The following is a 17,164-nucleotide window of genomic DNA, read 5'->3' on the forward strand; positions in this document are numbered from 1 at the left end:
CAAGAATCTCTGTTGAAAAGGCCTAAACCTTTAAACAAGTCATGAACCGAAGTGTCTGGAATAATCAAATATCATTTTATCAACATTTTAAATAATGAAGCTTTCCTCATGTACCCTTTCTGGGTGGCTGCCAAGTGAAACACACCAGATCCAAAGGGTCTTGTCAGGGTGGACACATCCTCATTGGGGGAGAGAGCACTGTCTCTTGACCAGGGGTCATCTGAGGGCAGAGATGCAGCAGAACTTTTTCTTCCAAAGGGCTGAAAGTCTTTGGAACTCTTCCTCAAAGACCGGTGAAATCAAGATCTTCTTTGAGGTAGATTCTTGATAGAAGGTTGAGGCAACAATCAGGTCAGCCATGATCTTAGATTCACAGAAGAACCATAGAACTATACAGCACAAAACAGGCCCTTCGGCCCACCATGTTGTGCCGTCCATCAAACCACCCTCGCACTATCTAACCCTTTCCTCCCGCATATCCCTCTATCTCACATTCCTCCATGTGCCTATCCAACAAACTCTTGAACCTGTCCAATGTGTCTGCCTCCACCACCACCCCAGGCAGTGCATTCCATGCACCAACCACTCTCTGGGTGAAAAACCTCCCCCGACATCTCCCCTGAACCTCCCACCCATAACCTTAAAGCCATGGCCTCTCGTCTTGAGCATTGGTGCCCTGGGAAGGAGGAGCTGGCTGTCTACTCTATCTATTCCTTTCAATATTTTATATACCTCTATCATGTCTCCTCTCATCCTCCTCCTTTCCAGTGAATAAAGCCCTAGCACCTTAAGCCTCTCCTCATATTCCATACGCTCTAATCCAGGCAGCATACTGGTAAATCTCCTCTGCACCCTCTCCAATGCCTCCACATCCTTCCTATAATGCGGTGACCAAAACTGAACACAGTACTCTAAGTGTGGTCTAACTAGAGTTTTGTAAAGCTGCATCATCACTTTGTGGCTCTTAAACTCAATCCCATGATTTATGAAAGCTAACATCCCATAGGTCATCTTAACTGCTCTATCCACCTGTGAGGCAACTTTCAATGAACTGTGAATATGAACCCCCAGATCCCTCTGCTCCTCTACACTGCCAAGTACCTTGCCATTTACCCTGTACTCTGCCCTGGAGTTTGTCCTTCCAAAGTGTACCACCTCACACTTCTCTGGATTGAACTCCATCTGCCACTTGTCAGCCCAGCTCTGCATCCTATCAATATCCCTCTGTAAACTCCGACAGCCCTCCACACTATCCACAACACCGCCGATCTTAGTGTTGTCCGCAAACTTACTAACCCAGCCTTCCACCCCCTCATCTAAGTCATCTATAAATATCACAAAAAGTAGAGGTCCCAGAACCGATCCCTGTGGGACACCACTAGTCACTGCCCTCCAATCCGAGGGCACTTCTTCCACCACAACCCTCTGCTTTCTACAGGCAAGCCAATTCCTAATCCACAAAGCCAAGCTTCCCTGGATCCCTTGGAGGAGAAGTTTGGATGTCTGCTGCTGCTTTTAATTTGTCCTGGCTTTGTGTGTCAAGGTGGCAGCAGAAGGTGAGAGGCAAGAGGCAGAGTTCTCTCCGCTGTTTGGGTGATGGTGGTGCCAGTGAATCTGAACTTAGTGAAGTTTGCAACGTTTATGACTAGGGTTCTTCCTGTGACTGTCCCTGATGAACAAGGATTAGGGAAGGTGTCACTGGACATGTGGACAACTCTTCCCTTCTGTACCTGTGAAAGCTCCTTAACAGCAAAGCAGGGCATCTTCCATCATGTAGCCACGTCTAATGCTGCCCATGTTGGGATTATTGTCATTGAAGACAGCTATCACTTACTTGATGTGGCAGAACATCTCTGAAAGCATCTTTGTGGTGAGCTGCTTTAGTGGTGACTTCTTGCTGATGATCAACCGAATCCCCATTGGTGAGCTGTTTGCCATGTGGTTCCAGACCATCCTGATCCACTTCGTCAGACACTTCTCCACCTTGACAATGGAGATTCTTCAGGTTTGTAAACCTATGGGTCATGCACACACTCTGGTCAGAACACCGTTCTGGGTTAGGACGTCCTAAGAAGCTATGGCTAGCTTGCAGTGGGAAACCTTCTAAGTATCTTGACTAGTGGGTTTGTCTTTGCTGCTTGACCTGAAATGACATGCCTCATTCCAGGCTGTGGATAGGAAGCCTTGAACATAGCAATACCACCTGGTCTATGGGTTGTAACAGTGAGGAGGTCTTAGTGGGGAAATATGATATCCAGATGTTCTTAGCCATGTCCTCAATGTTACCCAGATCCCAGGATTGAGCAAGGCCATATCCCTCCATTCCCTGCATGTCCACGTCTGTCTAACAGCCTCTTAAATGGCACTATCGTATCTGCTTCCACCTCTATCCTTGGCACTGCATTCCAGGCACCCACCATTGTGTTTTCTTAAAAAAAAAATTGCCCCTCACATCTCCTTTAAACTTTCCCCCTCTCACCTTTAAAGCGATGTCCTCTGGTATTTGATATTTCCACCCTAGGAAAAAGACTCTGATTATCTACCCTATCTATAGAATCATAGAGTCAAACAGCATGGAAATGGGCCCATTGACCCAACTGGTCCACGCTGACCAAGGTTCCCACCTCAGCTAGTCCCATCTGCCTGTGTTTGACCCATATCCCTCTAAACCTTTCCTATCCATGCATCCTGTCCAAGTACCTTTTAAATGTTGTTAATGTACCTGACTCAGCCATGTCCTCTGGCAGCTCGTTCCATGTACTGACCACCCTGGGTGAAAAAGTTGCACCTCAGGATCCCATTAAATCTCCCTCCCTCACCTTAAACGTCTATCTCTCATAATTTTATAAACTTCTATCAGGTTGCCCCTCAGCCTCCAACACTCCAGAGAAAACAATCCAAGTTTGTCCAACCTCTCCTTATAGCTGATACTCTCTAATCCAGGCAGCATCCGGGTGAACCCCTTCTGCACCTCTCCAAAGCCTCCACATCCTGTAATAGGGTGACCAGAATTGCACAAAATACTCCAAGTGCAGCCTAACCACAGTTTTATACAGCTGCTACATACCTTCATGACTCTTATACTCAGTGCTTTGATCAATGAAGGCGGGCAGCGGAACGTCGGAGCAGGCAGCGGAGTGAGAGGTAGCAGAGTGATTGGGCTTTGGCTTAATGGGCTTAGGCGGTAATGGGGCGAAGCGAGGTAGGTGCTAATTGAGGAAAGTATGAGTGTGGTTTTCTGTGCTCGGTGTCAGATGTGGGAGGTCCTGGAGTCTTCCAGCCTTCAGACGGCCACATCTGCACCTGGTGTGTCGAGCTGCAGCTCCTAAGGGACCGTGTTAGGGAACTGGAGATGGTGCTCGATGACCTTGTTATGGTCAGAGAGAGTGAGGAGGTGATAGAAAGGAGTTATAGGCAGGTGGTCACACCGGGGCCACAGGAGTCAGCCAAGTGGGTCACAGTCAGGAGGGGGAAGGGGAAGAGTCAGGTACCAGAGAGTACCCCTGTGGCTGTACCCCTTGACAATAAGTTCTCCTGCTTGAGTACTGTTGGGGGAGACAGCCTACCTGGGGGAAGCAACAGTGGCGGTGCCGCTGGCACACAGTCTGGCCCTGTGGCTCAGAAGGGTAGGGAAAGAGAGAGGAGGACAGTAGTGATGGGGGACTCTATAGTTAGGGGTTCAGACAGGCGATTCTGTGGATGCAGGAGGAAACTCAGATGGTAGTTTGCCTCCCAGGTGCCAGGGTCCGGGATGTTTCAGGTCGCGTCCAAGATATCCTGCAGAGGGAGGGAGAACATCCAGAGGTCGTGGTACATATTGGTACCAACAACATAGGTAGGAAAAGGGATGAGGTCCTGAAAAAAGACTATAGGGAGTTAGGAAGGAAGTTGAGAAGCAGGACCGCAAAGGTAGTAATTTCAGGATTACTGCCGGTGCCACGCAACAGTGAGTATAGGAATAGAATGAGGTGGAGGTTAAATGCGTGGCTGAGGGATTGGAGTAAGGGGCAGGGATACAGATTTCTGGATCACTGGAGCCTCTTTTTGGGTAGGTATGACCTGTACAAAAAGGACGGTTGCACTTGAATCCCAGGAGGACCAATATCCTGGTGGGGAGGTTTGCTAAGGCTACTGGAGAGAGTTTAAACTACAATTATTGGGGGGGAGGGGTGGGATCTGAACTGGAGAGACTGGGGAAGAGGTGTTTGGCTTTCAAATAGAGAAAGCTTGTAGTCGGTACGAGAGAGAGGATAGGCAGGTGATAGAGAAGGGACATGCTCAGACCGATGGTTTGAGATGTGTCTATTTTAACGCAAGGAGTATTGTGAACAAGGTGGATGAGCTTAGAGCTTGGATCAATACTTGGAGCTACGATGTGGTGGCCATTACAGAGACTTGGATGATTCAGGGACAGGAATGGTTACTTCAAGTGCTGGACGGAGGGAGGCAAAAGAGGTGGGGGAGTGGCACTGTTGATCAGAGATAGTGTCATGGCTGCAGAAATGGTGGATGTCATGGAGGGACTGTCTACGGAGTCTTTGTGGGTGGAGGTTAGGAACAGGAAGGGGTCAATAACTTTACTGGGTGTTTTTTTTATAGGCTGCCCAATAGTAACAAGGATATCGAGGAGCAGATAGGGAAGCAGATCCTAGAAAGGTGTGACAATAACAGAGTTGTTGTGATGGGAGATTTTAATTTCCCAAATATCGATTGGCATCTCCATACAGCAAGGGGTTTAGATGGGGTGGAGTTTGTCAAGTGTATTCAGGAAGGTTTCTTGACACAATGTGGATAAGCCTACAAGGGGAGAGACTGTACTTGATCTGGTATTGGGAAATGAACCTGGTCAGGTATCATACCTCTCAGTGGGAGAGCATTTTGGAGATAGTGATCATAATTCTATTTCCTTTTCAATAGCATTGGAGAGAGATAGGAACAGACAGATTAGAAAGGTGTTTAATTGGAGTAAAGGGAAGTATGAGGCTCTCAGGCAGGAAATTGGAAGCTTAAATTGGAAGCATATGTTCTCAGGGAAAAATACAGAAGAAATGTGGCAAATATTCAGGGGATCTTTGTGTGGAGTTCTGCGTAGGTACGTTCCAATGAGATAGGGAAGTTACAATGAGACAGGAAGGATAGGATACAGGAACCGTGATGTACAGAGGCTATAATAAACCTAGTCAAAAGGAAAAGAAAAGCTTACAAAAGGTTCAGAGAGCTAGGTAATGTTAGGGATCTGGAAGAGTATAAGGCTAACAGGAAGGAGCTTAAGAAGGAAATTAGGAGAGCCAGAAGGGGGCATGAGAAGGCCTTTGCGGGCAGGATTAAGGAAAACCCCAAAGCATTCTACAATTATGTGAAGAGCAAGAAGATAAGACATGAAAGAATAGGACCTATCAAGTGCATCAGTGGGAAAGTGTGTATGGATCCAGAAGAAATAGCAGAGGTACTTATGAAGGTATTCCCTACGGAAAAAGATCTTGTACTGATGACTTGCAGCAGGCTGAAAAGCTTGAGCATGTAGATATTAAGAAAGACGAGGTGCTGGAGCTTTTGGAAAGCATCAAGTTGGATAAGTCGCCGGGACCGGATGAGATGTACCCCAGGCTACTGTGGGAGGTGGAGCCTCTGCCGATGATCTTTGCATCATCAATGGAGACGGGAGAGGTTCTGGAGGATTGGAGGGTTGCGGATGTTGTTCCCTTATTCAAGAAAGGGAGTAGAGATAGCCCAGGAAATTATAGACCAGTGAGTCTTACTTCAGTGGTTGGTAAGTTGATGGAGAAGATCCTGAGAGGCAGGATCTATGAACATTTGGAGAGGTATAATATGATTAGGAATAGTCAGCATGGCTTTGTCAAGGGCAGGTCCTGCCTTACGAGCCTGATTTAATTTTTTGAGGAGGTGACTAAATACATTGATGAAGGACGAGCAGTAGATGTAATGTATATGGATTTCAGCAAGGCATTTGATAAGGTACCCCATGCAAGGCTTATTGAGAAAGTAGGAAGGCATGGTATCCAAGGGGACATTGCTTTGTGGATCCAGAACTGGCTGGCCCACAGAAGGCAAAGAGTGGTTGTTGACAGGTCATATTCTGCATGGAGGTTGGTGACCAGTGATGTACCTCAGGGATCTGTTCTAGGACCCTTACTCTTTGTGATTTTTATAAACAACCTGGATGAGGAAGTGGAGGGATGGTTTAGTAAGTTTGTTGATGACACAAAGGTTGGATGTGTTGTGGATAGTGTGGAGGGCTGTCAGAGGTTACAGCGGGACATAGATAGGATGCAAAGCTGGGCTGAGAAGTGGTAGATGGAGTCCAACCCAGATAAGTGTGAAGTGGTTTATTTTGGTAGGTCAAATATGATGGCAGAATATAGTATTAATGGTAAGACTCTTGGCAGTGTGGAGGATCAGAGGGATCTTGGGGTCTGAGTCCATAGGACGCTCGAAGCAGCTGCACAGGTTGACTCTGTGGTTAAGAAGGCATATGGTGTATTGTCCTTCATCAATTGTGGAATTGAATTTAGGAGCTGAGAGATAATGTTGCACCTATATAGGACCCTGATCAGACCCCACTTGGCGTACTGTGGTCAGTTCTGGTCACCTCACTACAGGAAGGATGTGGAAGTCATAGAAAGGGTGCAGAGGAGATTTACAAGGATGCTGTCTGGATTAGGGAGCATGCCTTATGAAAACAGGTTGAGGGAACTTGGCCTTTTCTCCTTGGAGCGACGGAGGATGAGGGGGGACCTGACAGAGGTGTATAAGATGATGAGAGGCATTGATCAGGTAGATAGTCAGAGGCTTTTTCCCAGGGCTGAAATGGTTGCCACAAGAGGACACAGGTTTAAGTTGCTGGGGAGTAGGTATAGGGGAGTAGGTATAGAGGAGAAGTCAGGGGTAATTTTTTACTCAGAGTGGTGAGTGTGTGGAATGGGCTGCCAGCAATGGTGGTGGAGGCGGATATGATAGGGTCTTTTAAGAGACTTTTGGATAGGTACATGGAGCTTAGAAAAATAAAGGGCTATGGGTAAGCCTAGTAATTTCTAAGGTAGGGACATGTTAGGCACAACTTTGTGGGCCGAAGGGTCTGAATTGTGCTGTCTTCTATGTTTGTATGTTTCTAAGCATGCAATATGCCTTCTTTACCACCATGTGTTGCCACTTTCAGGGAGCTATGGATTCAGGGATCCCACAATCCTTCTGTACATCAATTCTCCTAAGGGTCCTGCTATTAACTGTATAATACTTTCCTCTTATATTTGACCTCCCAAAATGAAACACCTCACATTTGTCCAGATTAAACTCCATCTAGAACATAGAATATTACAGTACAGTACAGGCCCTTCGGCCCACAATGTTGTGCCAACATTTTATCCTGCTCTAAGATCTATCTAACCCTTCCCTACCACATAGCCCCCCATTTTTCTCTCATTCATGTGTCTATCTAAGAGTCTCTTAAATGTCCCTAATGTATCTGCCCCCACAGCCTCTGCTGGCAGTGCGTTCCATGCACCCACCACTTTCTGTGTAAAAAAGACTTACGCCTGACATCCCCCTTATATCTTCTTCCAATCACCTTAAAATTATGACCCCTCATGTTAGCCATCATCACCATTTCTCTGCCCATATCTGTAACGGAACTATATCCTGCTGCATCCTTTAGCTCTCTACACTATCCACAACTTTGCCAATCTTTGTGTCATCTGCAAACTTACTATCCCATGCATCTACATTTTCATGCATCTACGTTTTCATTGAAGTCATTGATATGTATCACAAACAACAGAGGTATTGGCACTGATTCCAGTGGAACACCACTGGTCACAGACCTTGGGTCAGAATAAGACCCTTCCACCCTGTCTTCTATGGGCAAGCCAGTTTTGAATCCAGTCTATGAAGTCACTGTGGATCTTGTGCATCTTAATCTTCTGGATCAGCCTTTCACCAGAGACCTTGTCAAACGCCTTACTAAAATTCATGTAGGCAATATCCACTGCCCTACCCAATCTTTGTCACCTCTTTAATAAACTCAATAAAGTTTGTAAGACATGACCTGCCCTGCACAAAGCCACACTGACTGTCCCTAATAAACCCATGCTATTCTAAATGTAAGTAAATCCTATCCCAAAGAATCCTCTCCAATAGCTTCCCTACAACTGACATGAGACTCATAAGTCTATAGTTACCAGGATTATCCCTATTTCCCTTTTTAAACAACGCAACAACATTAGCTACTCTCCAGTCCTCTGGGACCTTGCCTGTGGCTAGACAGGACACAAAGATCTTGGTCAAGGCCCAGAAAACTCATATCTTGCCTTTCTCAATAACCCGGTGTATATCCCATCAGGCCCTGGGGATACATCCAATATAATGTTCTTCAATAGACCCAACACCACCTTCTTCTTGATCTCAAAATGTCCTACCATGTAAGTATACACAACACTGCTCTCGCTATCCTCCATGTCCTTCTCACTGGTGAATACCGACGCAAAGTACTCATTTAGTACCTCGCCCACATCCTTTGACTCCAAGCATAAATTCCTTCCTTGAGTGGTCCTAGCCTCTCCCAAGTTTACCTCTTGTTTTGAATGTATGTATAAAATGCCTTGGGATTTTCCATAATCCTGCTCACCAAGGACATTTCATGGCCCTTTTTGACCCTCCTAATTCCCTACTTGAATTTTTTCTGCTTTCTTTACATTCCTCAAGGGCCCAGTCTGATTTTACCTTCTGAAACCTTATGTATGCTTCCTTTTCCTTCTTGACTACATTCACAATCTCTCTGGTCATCCAACGTTCCTGAACCTTGCCATCCTTGTCCTTTTTGCTGGAACAGGCCAGTTCAGAATGCTGATCAGTGGGTCTTTAAACACCCTCCACGTCAGATGTGAAATTGCCCAATAACAGCTGCTCCCAATTAACTCCCCCCAGCTCCTGTCTAATAATGTCGTAATTTGCTCTGCCCTAATTTAGTACTTTCCCACAAGGTACAGAATTATCCTTTTTCATAACCATCTTAAAACTTAAGGAGTTGTGATCACTGTTCCCAAAATGCTCTCCCACTGAAAGTTCAGTCACCTGGCCGGGTTCATTTCCCAGCACCGGGTCCAGTACGGCCCCTCCTCTCGTTGAACCATCTACATACTGTTTCAAGAAACCCTTTTGGATGCACCTAACAAATTCTGCCCTGTTTAATCCTCTTGCACTAAGGATGTCCCAGTCTATATTGGGGAAGTTGAAGTTACCCACTTCAACAATAATTTTACTTTAACATCTTTCCATATTCTGCCTGCATATCTGTTCCTTTATCCCCCACTGGCTATTGGGAGGCCTCTAGTATAATCCCATCAGAGTGATTGTACCTGTCCTATTTTTGAACTCTACCTATACTGCCTCACTTCATGATCCCTCCAGTATGTCCTCTCTGAGTGCAGCTGTGACATCCTCCCAGAATAGTAATGCAACCCCACCATCCCTTTTACCTCCTTCTGTACCTTGTCTGAAACATGGAAACCAGGAACATTGAGCTGCCAGTCCTGTCCCTCTTGCAACTTAGTCACTCCAATGGCCATAACCTCATAGTTCTATGCACTGATCCAGGCTCTAAGTTCATCCACCTTGCCCGTAATACTCATTGCATTGAAGTAAACACAATTCAGCCTATGAGTTCCACTATGTTCATTTACCAGGCCCTGCCTGTCCTTCCCATCAGGCTTACTTGGCCTAACCCCACATGGAACAATATGGAGCCCTTCCTCCATTCCTTCCATTATAAAAGTTCTGCCTGTCATAATTTACGGTGCATTTCCTGGGTAACACTCTGGACACTAACTTTCATTTTTCCTGAGTTAGAGAGTTTATGGAGAGATACAGCACAGAAACAGGCCCTTCAGCCCACAGAGTCCACACCAACCCATTTACACTAATCCTACATTAATCCCATCAATTCTCATCAATTTCCCCCAAATTCTACCACTTGTCTGCACACTAGGGGCAATTAACACCAACTGTTATGTCTTTGGGATGTGGGAGGAAACTGAAACTTCAAGGGAAACCCATGTACTCACGGAGAATGTGCAGACTCCACTCCGACAGCACCTGAGGATTGTTTGCTTGGTGAGACTGGAAGCTGTAACCAAAAGCTGAGCTCATTTTTACTTCCACTTCTGTTAATTACCCCATCTTAGTATTAATACTTCAAGCTGGCAGTGATTTCTAAGAGGTACCATCCTCAGAGGTGCTGAGGCATTTAAAAGTCAAAATAATAAGTCAAAGTCGAGTTTATTGTCATATGCACAGGTGCAATGAAAAACTTACTTGCAGCAGCATCACAGGCACATAACATCATATAAGCAGCATTCACGAGAAAAGCATAAATTAAACATAAATTATACATAATTTTTACAAGAAAGAACATAATTAGAACAAATCAAAAAATCCATTTTAATGCAAGGTAGTCATAGTGTTGCTAAACTGTAGTGATTAAGGTTGGTTCAAGAACTGAATGGTTGAAAGGAAGTAGCGTTCTCAAATCTGGTGGTGTGGGACTTCAGGCTTCTGTACCTCCTACCCGATGGTAGCTGTGAGAAGGTGGCATGGCCTGGATGGTGGGTATCTTTGATGATAGATGTTGCCTTCTTGAGGTAGCACCTCCTGTAGATGCTACTGATGGTGGGGGGAGGGATGTGCTTGTGATGTACCAGGCTGAGCTATCTTGGAGGATGCACGGAATAAATGCTAATGAATCTTGATATCAAGTAAATCACTGTACTGTCAACAAAGTCAAAATGGGGTGGTGGGATGTCCGGCACAAAATGGGGTGGTGGGATGTCCGGCATGCTACTCGTGAACCAAGGGTGTTGGACCCCAAAGAGTCAATGGATTATTGCACGGATTTGTGAATGGGCTGTAAATGAGAGATGCCTGTACCGGGATGTAGGTGACTGTGCCATGAGTAGTTGACTCTGCTGATTTGTGGATTGCTTGCAATGTGTCTCATTTGAGTCACTGCCACCAACCTAGTCTCGGTCTCAGTTGATGGGTGGTTTCACCCCATCACCAAGTGGTGTCGATTCCCATCTGCCCACAAAGCCCCAGCGATGAGCTGGTCATGTCTGGCAAACATCCTGCCCTCCCCACAACGTGCTGAAGCAGAACTGAGTACACATCCTCATGTTGGTTCAGGAACCATGAGGAAATCACGATGAAAGATTCCAACCAGCAACGTTATCCTGGTTCCCTCTCCACGGATGCTGCCTGACCCACTGAGTGTTTTGATTTTCACTTACCCCCTCTCAGCTGGATTGGTCTGAAGCCTGGATATTAATCAGTGCTGGACCAGGGCTAAAAAAAGTTGCAAAAAAAATTTGGTTCTGTCTTGTGCCACTGGTGTCTCCACCTGTTCCATCCAACCCACGAAAAGGTTAAACTATCCCCAGGTCCCACCCTGTAACTCTTGTGGGTTCAGCACCTGCCCTCATGGGTAATCAAAATCAGATTTATTATCACTGACTTAAATTTGTTGTTTTGCGGCAGCAGTACAGTGCAAAGACATAAAATTACTATAAATTACAAAACCAAATAAATGGTGCAAATAAAAAGGAATAACCATTCAGAAATCTGATGACAGAGAGGAAGAAGCTGTTCCTGAATCACTGAGTGTGGGTCTTCAGGCTCTTGTACCTCCTCCCCAATGGTAGTAACGAGAAGAGGGCGAGATGGTGAGGGTCCTTAGTGATGGATGCCGCCTTCTTGAGGCACCACCTCTTGAAGATGCCCTCGATGGTGGGGATGGTCGGGAGGGTTTAAACTAGTTTGTGAGGGGGAAGGGAACCAGAAGAGTAGGTCAGAGGAAGAAGGGGATGGGGAAAAGTTAGATCAAACAGGTAGAGAGGCTTTGGGGAAGGAGAAGCAGAATACAGGCTATAAAAGTAGTAAGGTAGATAGACTGAAGTGTGTTTACTTAAATGCAAGAAGCGTCAGGAATAAGGGAGATGAACTGAGGGCTTGGATAAGTATGGGGGACTATGATATTGTGGCTATTACTGAGACGTGGCTGACGTCAGGGCAGGAGTGGATATTGAATATTCCTGGTTTTCGGTGTTTTAAGAGAGATAGGGAAGGGAGGAGAAGAGGAGGAGGGGTGGCGATACTGGTCAGGGACACTGTTACGGCTGCAGAAAAGATGGATGTTGTAGAAGGATCATCTCTAGAGTCCGTATGGGTGGAAGTGAGGAACAAGAAAGGAGCAGTTACTCTGCTAGGAGTATTCTATAGGCCCCCCCGGTAGCAGTAGAGATATAGAGGAGCAGATTGGCAGGCAGTGTTTGGAGAGAAGCAAAAATAACAGGGTTGTTATAATGGGAGACTTCAACTTCCCAAATATAGACTGGAACCTGCTTAGTGCCAAAGGTTTAGATGGGACGGAATTTGTTAAATGTGTCCAGGAGGGATTCCTGACGCAGTATGTCGACAGGCCGACTAGAGGGAATGCCATGCTTAGATCTAGTTTTAGGAAATGAACCGGGACAGGTGAAGGATCTATTGGTGGGTGAGCATTTGGGGGACAGTGACCATTGCTCCATAACCTTTAAAATTGTCATGGACAGGGACAAGTGCAGAGAGGACAAGAGGATATTTAATCGGGGAAGGGCGAACTATGAGGCTATAAGGAGAGAACTTGGGAGTGTAAATTGGGATGTCCTTTTTGAAGGGAAATGTACCATGGAGATGTGGTCGATGTTCAGGGATCTTATGCAGGATGTTAGGGATAAATATGTCCCGGTGAGGCAGAGAAGGAATGGCAGGGTGAAGGGACCATGGGTGACGAGAGAGGTGGAACGACTAGTTAGGGAGAAGACGGTAGCATACATAAGGTATAAGCAGCAAGGTTCAGACAGGGCCCGTGAGGAATATAGAGTAGCGAGGAAGGAACTTAAGAAAGGGCTGAGGAGAGCTAGAAGGGGACATGAAAAGGCGTTGGCTAGTAGGGTTAAGGAAAACCCCAAGGCCTTTTTCACGTATGTGAAGGGTAGGAGGATGGCTAGGGTAAAGGTAGGTCCGATTAAAGACAAAGGTGGGAGAGGCGGCGGAAATGGGAGAAGTTCTCAATGAATACTTCTCTTTGGTATTCACCAAGGAGAGGGGTCTTGATGACGCGGAAGGGAGTGCTGGTGAGGGTAATGTTCTCGAGGTTGTTGATATCAAGAGAGAGGATGTGTTGAAGTTGTTAAATAATATTAAGACAGATAAATCTCCGGGGCCTGATGGGATTTTCCCCAGGCTGCTTCGAGAGGCGAGGGAGGAGATTGTTGAACCTCTGGTGAGGATCTTTGAGTCCTCGTTGTCCACGGGGATGGTGCCGGAGGATTGGAGGGTTGCGAATGTTGTCCCCTTGTTCAAAAAAGGTAGTAGGGGTAGTCCAGGGAATTACAGATCGGTGAGTCTCACGTCTGTGATGGGTAAGCTGTTAGAAAGGATTCTAAGGGATAGGATCTGTGAACACCTAGAGAATCATGGACTGATTAGGGACAGCCAGCATGGCTTTGTGAAGGGAAGATCTTGCCTCACAAGCCTGATAGAGTTCTTTGAGGAGGTGACGAGGAAGATTGATGAGGGTAGTGCGGTGGATGTGGTCTATATGGATTTTAGTAAGGCATTTGATAAGGTTCCTCATGGTAGGCTTCCTCAGAAGGTCAGAGGCCAAGGGATCCAGGGAAGCTTGGCTGTGTGGATTAGGAATTGGCTTGCCTGTAGAAAGCAGAGGGTTGTGGTGGAGGGAGTACCCTCGGATTGGAGGGCAGTGACTAGTGGTGTCCCGCAGGGATCGGTTCTGGGACCTCTACTTTTTGTGATATTTATAGATGACTTAGATGAGGGGGTGGAAGGCTGGGTTAGTAAGTTTGCGGATGACACTAAGATCGGTGGTGTTGTGGATAGTGTGGAGGGCTGTCGGAGCTTACAGAGGGATATTGATAGGATGCAGAGCTGGGCTGACAAGTGGCAGATGGAGTTCAATCCGGAGAAGTGTGAGGTGGTACACTTTGGAAGGACAAACTCCAGGGCAGAGTACAGGGTAAATGGCAAGGTACTTGGCAGTGTAGGGGAGCAGAGGGATCTGGGGGTTCATATTCACAGTTCACTGAAAGTTGCCTCACAGGTGGATAGAGCAGTTAAGAAGGCCTATGGGATGTTAGCTTTCATAAGTCGTGGAATTGAGTTTAAGAGCCGCGAAGTGATGATGCAGCTTTACAAAACTAGTTAGACCACACTTAGAGTACTGTGTTCAGTTTTGGTCGCCGCATTACGGGAAGGATGTGGAGGCGTTGGAGAGAGTGCAGAGGAGATTTACCAGGATGCTGCCTGGATTAGAGCGTATGGAATATGAGGAGAGGCTTAAGGTGCTAGGGCTTTATTCAGTGGAAAGGAGGAGGATCAGAGGAGACATGATAGAGGTATATAAAATATTGAGAGGAATAGATAGAGTAGACAGTCAGCGCCTCCTTCCCAGGGCACCAATGCTCAAGACAAGAGGGCATGGCTGTAAGGTTATGGGTGGGAGGTTCAGGGGAGATGTCAGAGGGAGGTTTTTCACCCAGAGAGTGGTCGGTGCATGGAATGCACTGCCTGGGGTGGTGGTGGAGGCAGATACATTGGACAGGTTCAAGAGTTTGTTGGATAGGCATATGGAGGAATGTGAGATAGAGGGATATGCGGGAGGAAAGGGTTAGATAGTTTGAGGGTGGTTTGATGGACGGCACAACATGGTGGGCCGAAGGGCCTGTTTTGTACTGTATGGTTCTATGGAGAGTTGTGCCTGTGTTGGAGCTGGCTGAGTCTACAGCCCTCTGGAGCCTTTTGCGATCCTGTGCATTGGAGCCTTCGTACCAGGCTGTGATGCAACCAGTCAGAGTGCTCTCCACAGTACATCTATAGAATTTTGTAAGAGTCTTAAGCACGATCAAGCAGCTGGAGGATAGTCAGGAGAGAAGTGGCACAAAGGGAAGGTTGGAAGGCTGAGGTTGGCTGCTGAGTGTGGCCAGGCCCCATCGTGATGCACCTTCCCAAGCAACACAGTGCTCTCTCCGACACAGCACACCCAATGTGCTTTCAGTGGGGGATCCTAATCATTCAACTCCTGGGAATTTTCAAGTGATTATGAATTACCCGATTGTGTTCTTTTTTTCTTCAGGTGAAGATGGCAACCCGGAAGATATCCCAAGCATTTGAGATCTCTGGTCCATTCAACGTACAGTTTCTTGTGAAAGGAAATGATGTGATGGTGAGTTAGCTGGTGTCCTTCTTAAAGTGGGCGGCAAAACACATGGGGAAAGGAGGAGAGGGCTGTACTGATAGATGGGGAAGGCTGGAAGGAGCTTGAGTGGAGCAGGATGGCTGATTGTGCTGAATGACTGGTTCTGATCTGAATATTCATTACCACACAGTGAGCACTAAGCCTCATCTACCGAACCTTTTAGAATGTGTACAGTGAATCTGGTTCACCACGCCAACTACAGATCAGTGATCTTGTGTTCGATCTCCATTCGAATTCTGTGTTCCTCTCTTGCCTCCTTTCGATAATTTGGTCACATGCAAAAATTCCAGCATTTTAAATCATTGTTTGTTGGACGTCAATCATCCCAGCCCCAGGATACCACTGCAGGAGTTCCACGGGAACCTACTGCTTCATCAATGATCTTCCTTTCATCAGAAGGCCAGAAGTGGGGATGTTCACTGATGATTGTACGATGCTTAATTGAATTCACAACTCCTGGGCAGGTGAAGTAGCCCATATCTGCATGCAGTAGCCCACTTGCTGGGCACACTGTTCCCTCCACTGGTACACAGTGACTGCACCTGTGCACAGCCATCTACAAAATGCACTGCAGTTACCTGCCCAGGCTACTCCGACAGCACCTCCCAAACCCACAATCTCTACCACTAAAATGGACAAGGGCAGTATGGGAGCACCGCCACCTGTTTGTTCCCCTCCAGATCATACGTTGTCAGGACTAGCAAATATAGCATGACCGGGATGAAATCCTGGGACTCCTTTCTGGAGAGCACTGTGGCAGATGTTCACCAGAAGGAATGCAGCAGTTCAAGAAGGCAGCTCGTCACCACTGTCTTGAGGGCAGCTCAACATGTGAATTATATAATGGTCTCGTCAGCGCTGCCCACATCCTGTGCATGAACAAGCAAAATGTAATCAATTAGTACTCCCTGGCCTCTGCTTTTTACAGATAAAAGACCTGGTTTCCTGACCCTGGGTTGTGCACCGGAGTTTGAAAAGGGGCATGAAAATTGTCATGTTCTGAGCTATGTTAGGGAAGTGGAATGGATTAGTCCCAGCAATGTTTTGATCAGGGCCTGTGGTGAAAATAAAATGCTCCATGTTAGTTGTTAATCTGGCTCCAGATTTGGTGAAATAGCCCAAAACCTTCAGAGAAGTGTTACCAAACAACATGTGGCACTGAGCCTGCTGAGGGGAGCTGACTTCTATAAAGAATGGCAGAGAGACACTGAGACTTCGGGAGCAAATCCCAAAGCTTGTTGTTTGGCTGCTGGAGCCAATGGCTGGGAACAGATTAAAACCCGGGTTGAGCAACAAGGTAGAGATGGAGTATGAAGATCTGAGTTGTCAAGCTGGAGAAGGCAGCAGAGGTCGGCAGGGGTAAGACCGTGCATTTTACAGAAGGCTTTGGATTTAAATGTGATAGTCCTGTTGTACTTGACGCCAGCAGAGGCCAGCAAGCACTGGTCTGCCACCTGAGGAGGACTTGAGTGAGGTGGTATGGCAGAGATTTGAATCAGTCTGGGTTTAAGGAAGGTGGAGATTAGACTAAGAACATGTCTCTCCAGAGATGAGTTTATGACCTTGACATGAAACAAGCAGACTTTTGGCCCAACCTCCCAGATTTGGAGCAGGAAATTCTGCCAAATGGATTTTGTTTTTCCAGAGCCTTCAGCGAAGCTGGAAGTTAGTTTGGTGCCTTGTCCATGAGGGATACTCTAAGGTTCGCTAATTAATACAAAAGTTAATATAATACTAGCATAGATCTCCATATGCCCCGAATCATCGGGCAGAGGGTAAACTTGGATGAGAAGAGAAATCACACCAGTTTGTAGTTAAGTGAGGAGAACACGCAGCAGTCAG

General features: G+C 46.5%; 1 protein-coding gene across 2 annotated transcripts in view; it reads left to right on the plus strand.

Annotated features, from left to right (window-relative positions):
- The window catches only part of cps1 (carbamoyl-phosphate synthase 1, mitochondrial), a 188,653-nt gene that overhangs the window by 154,350 nt on the left and 17,139 nt on the right, over positions 1-17,164 (plus strand). For both annotated transcript variants that reach the window (XM_052043652.1, XM_052043728.1), the window contains exon 31: positions 15,200-15,289. In XM_052043652.1, the coding sequence (XP_051899612.1) occupies positions 15,200-15,289 (90 nt within the window). The remainder of the gene's footprint in view (positions 1-15,199; positions 15,290-17,164) is intronic.

This window comes from Pristis pectinata, chromosome 1 (genome assembly GCF_009764475.1).
Source record: "Pristis pectinata isolate sPriPec2 chromosome 1, sPriPec2.1.pri, whole genome shotgun sequence".
Taxonomy (NCBI): Eukaryota; Metazoa; Chordata; class Chondrichthyes; order Rhinopristiformes; family Pristidae; genus Pristis; species Pristis pectinata.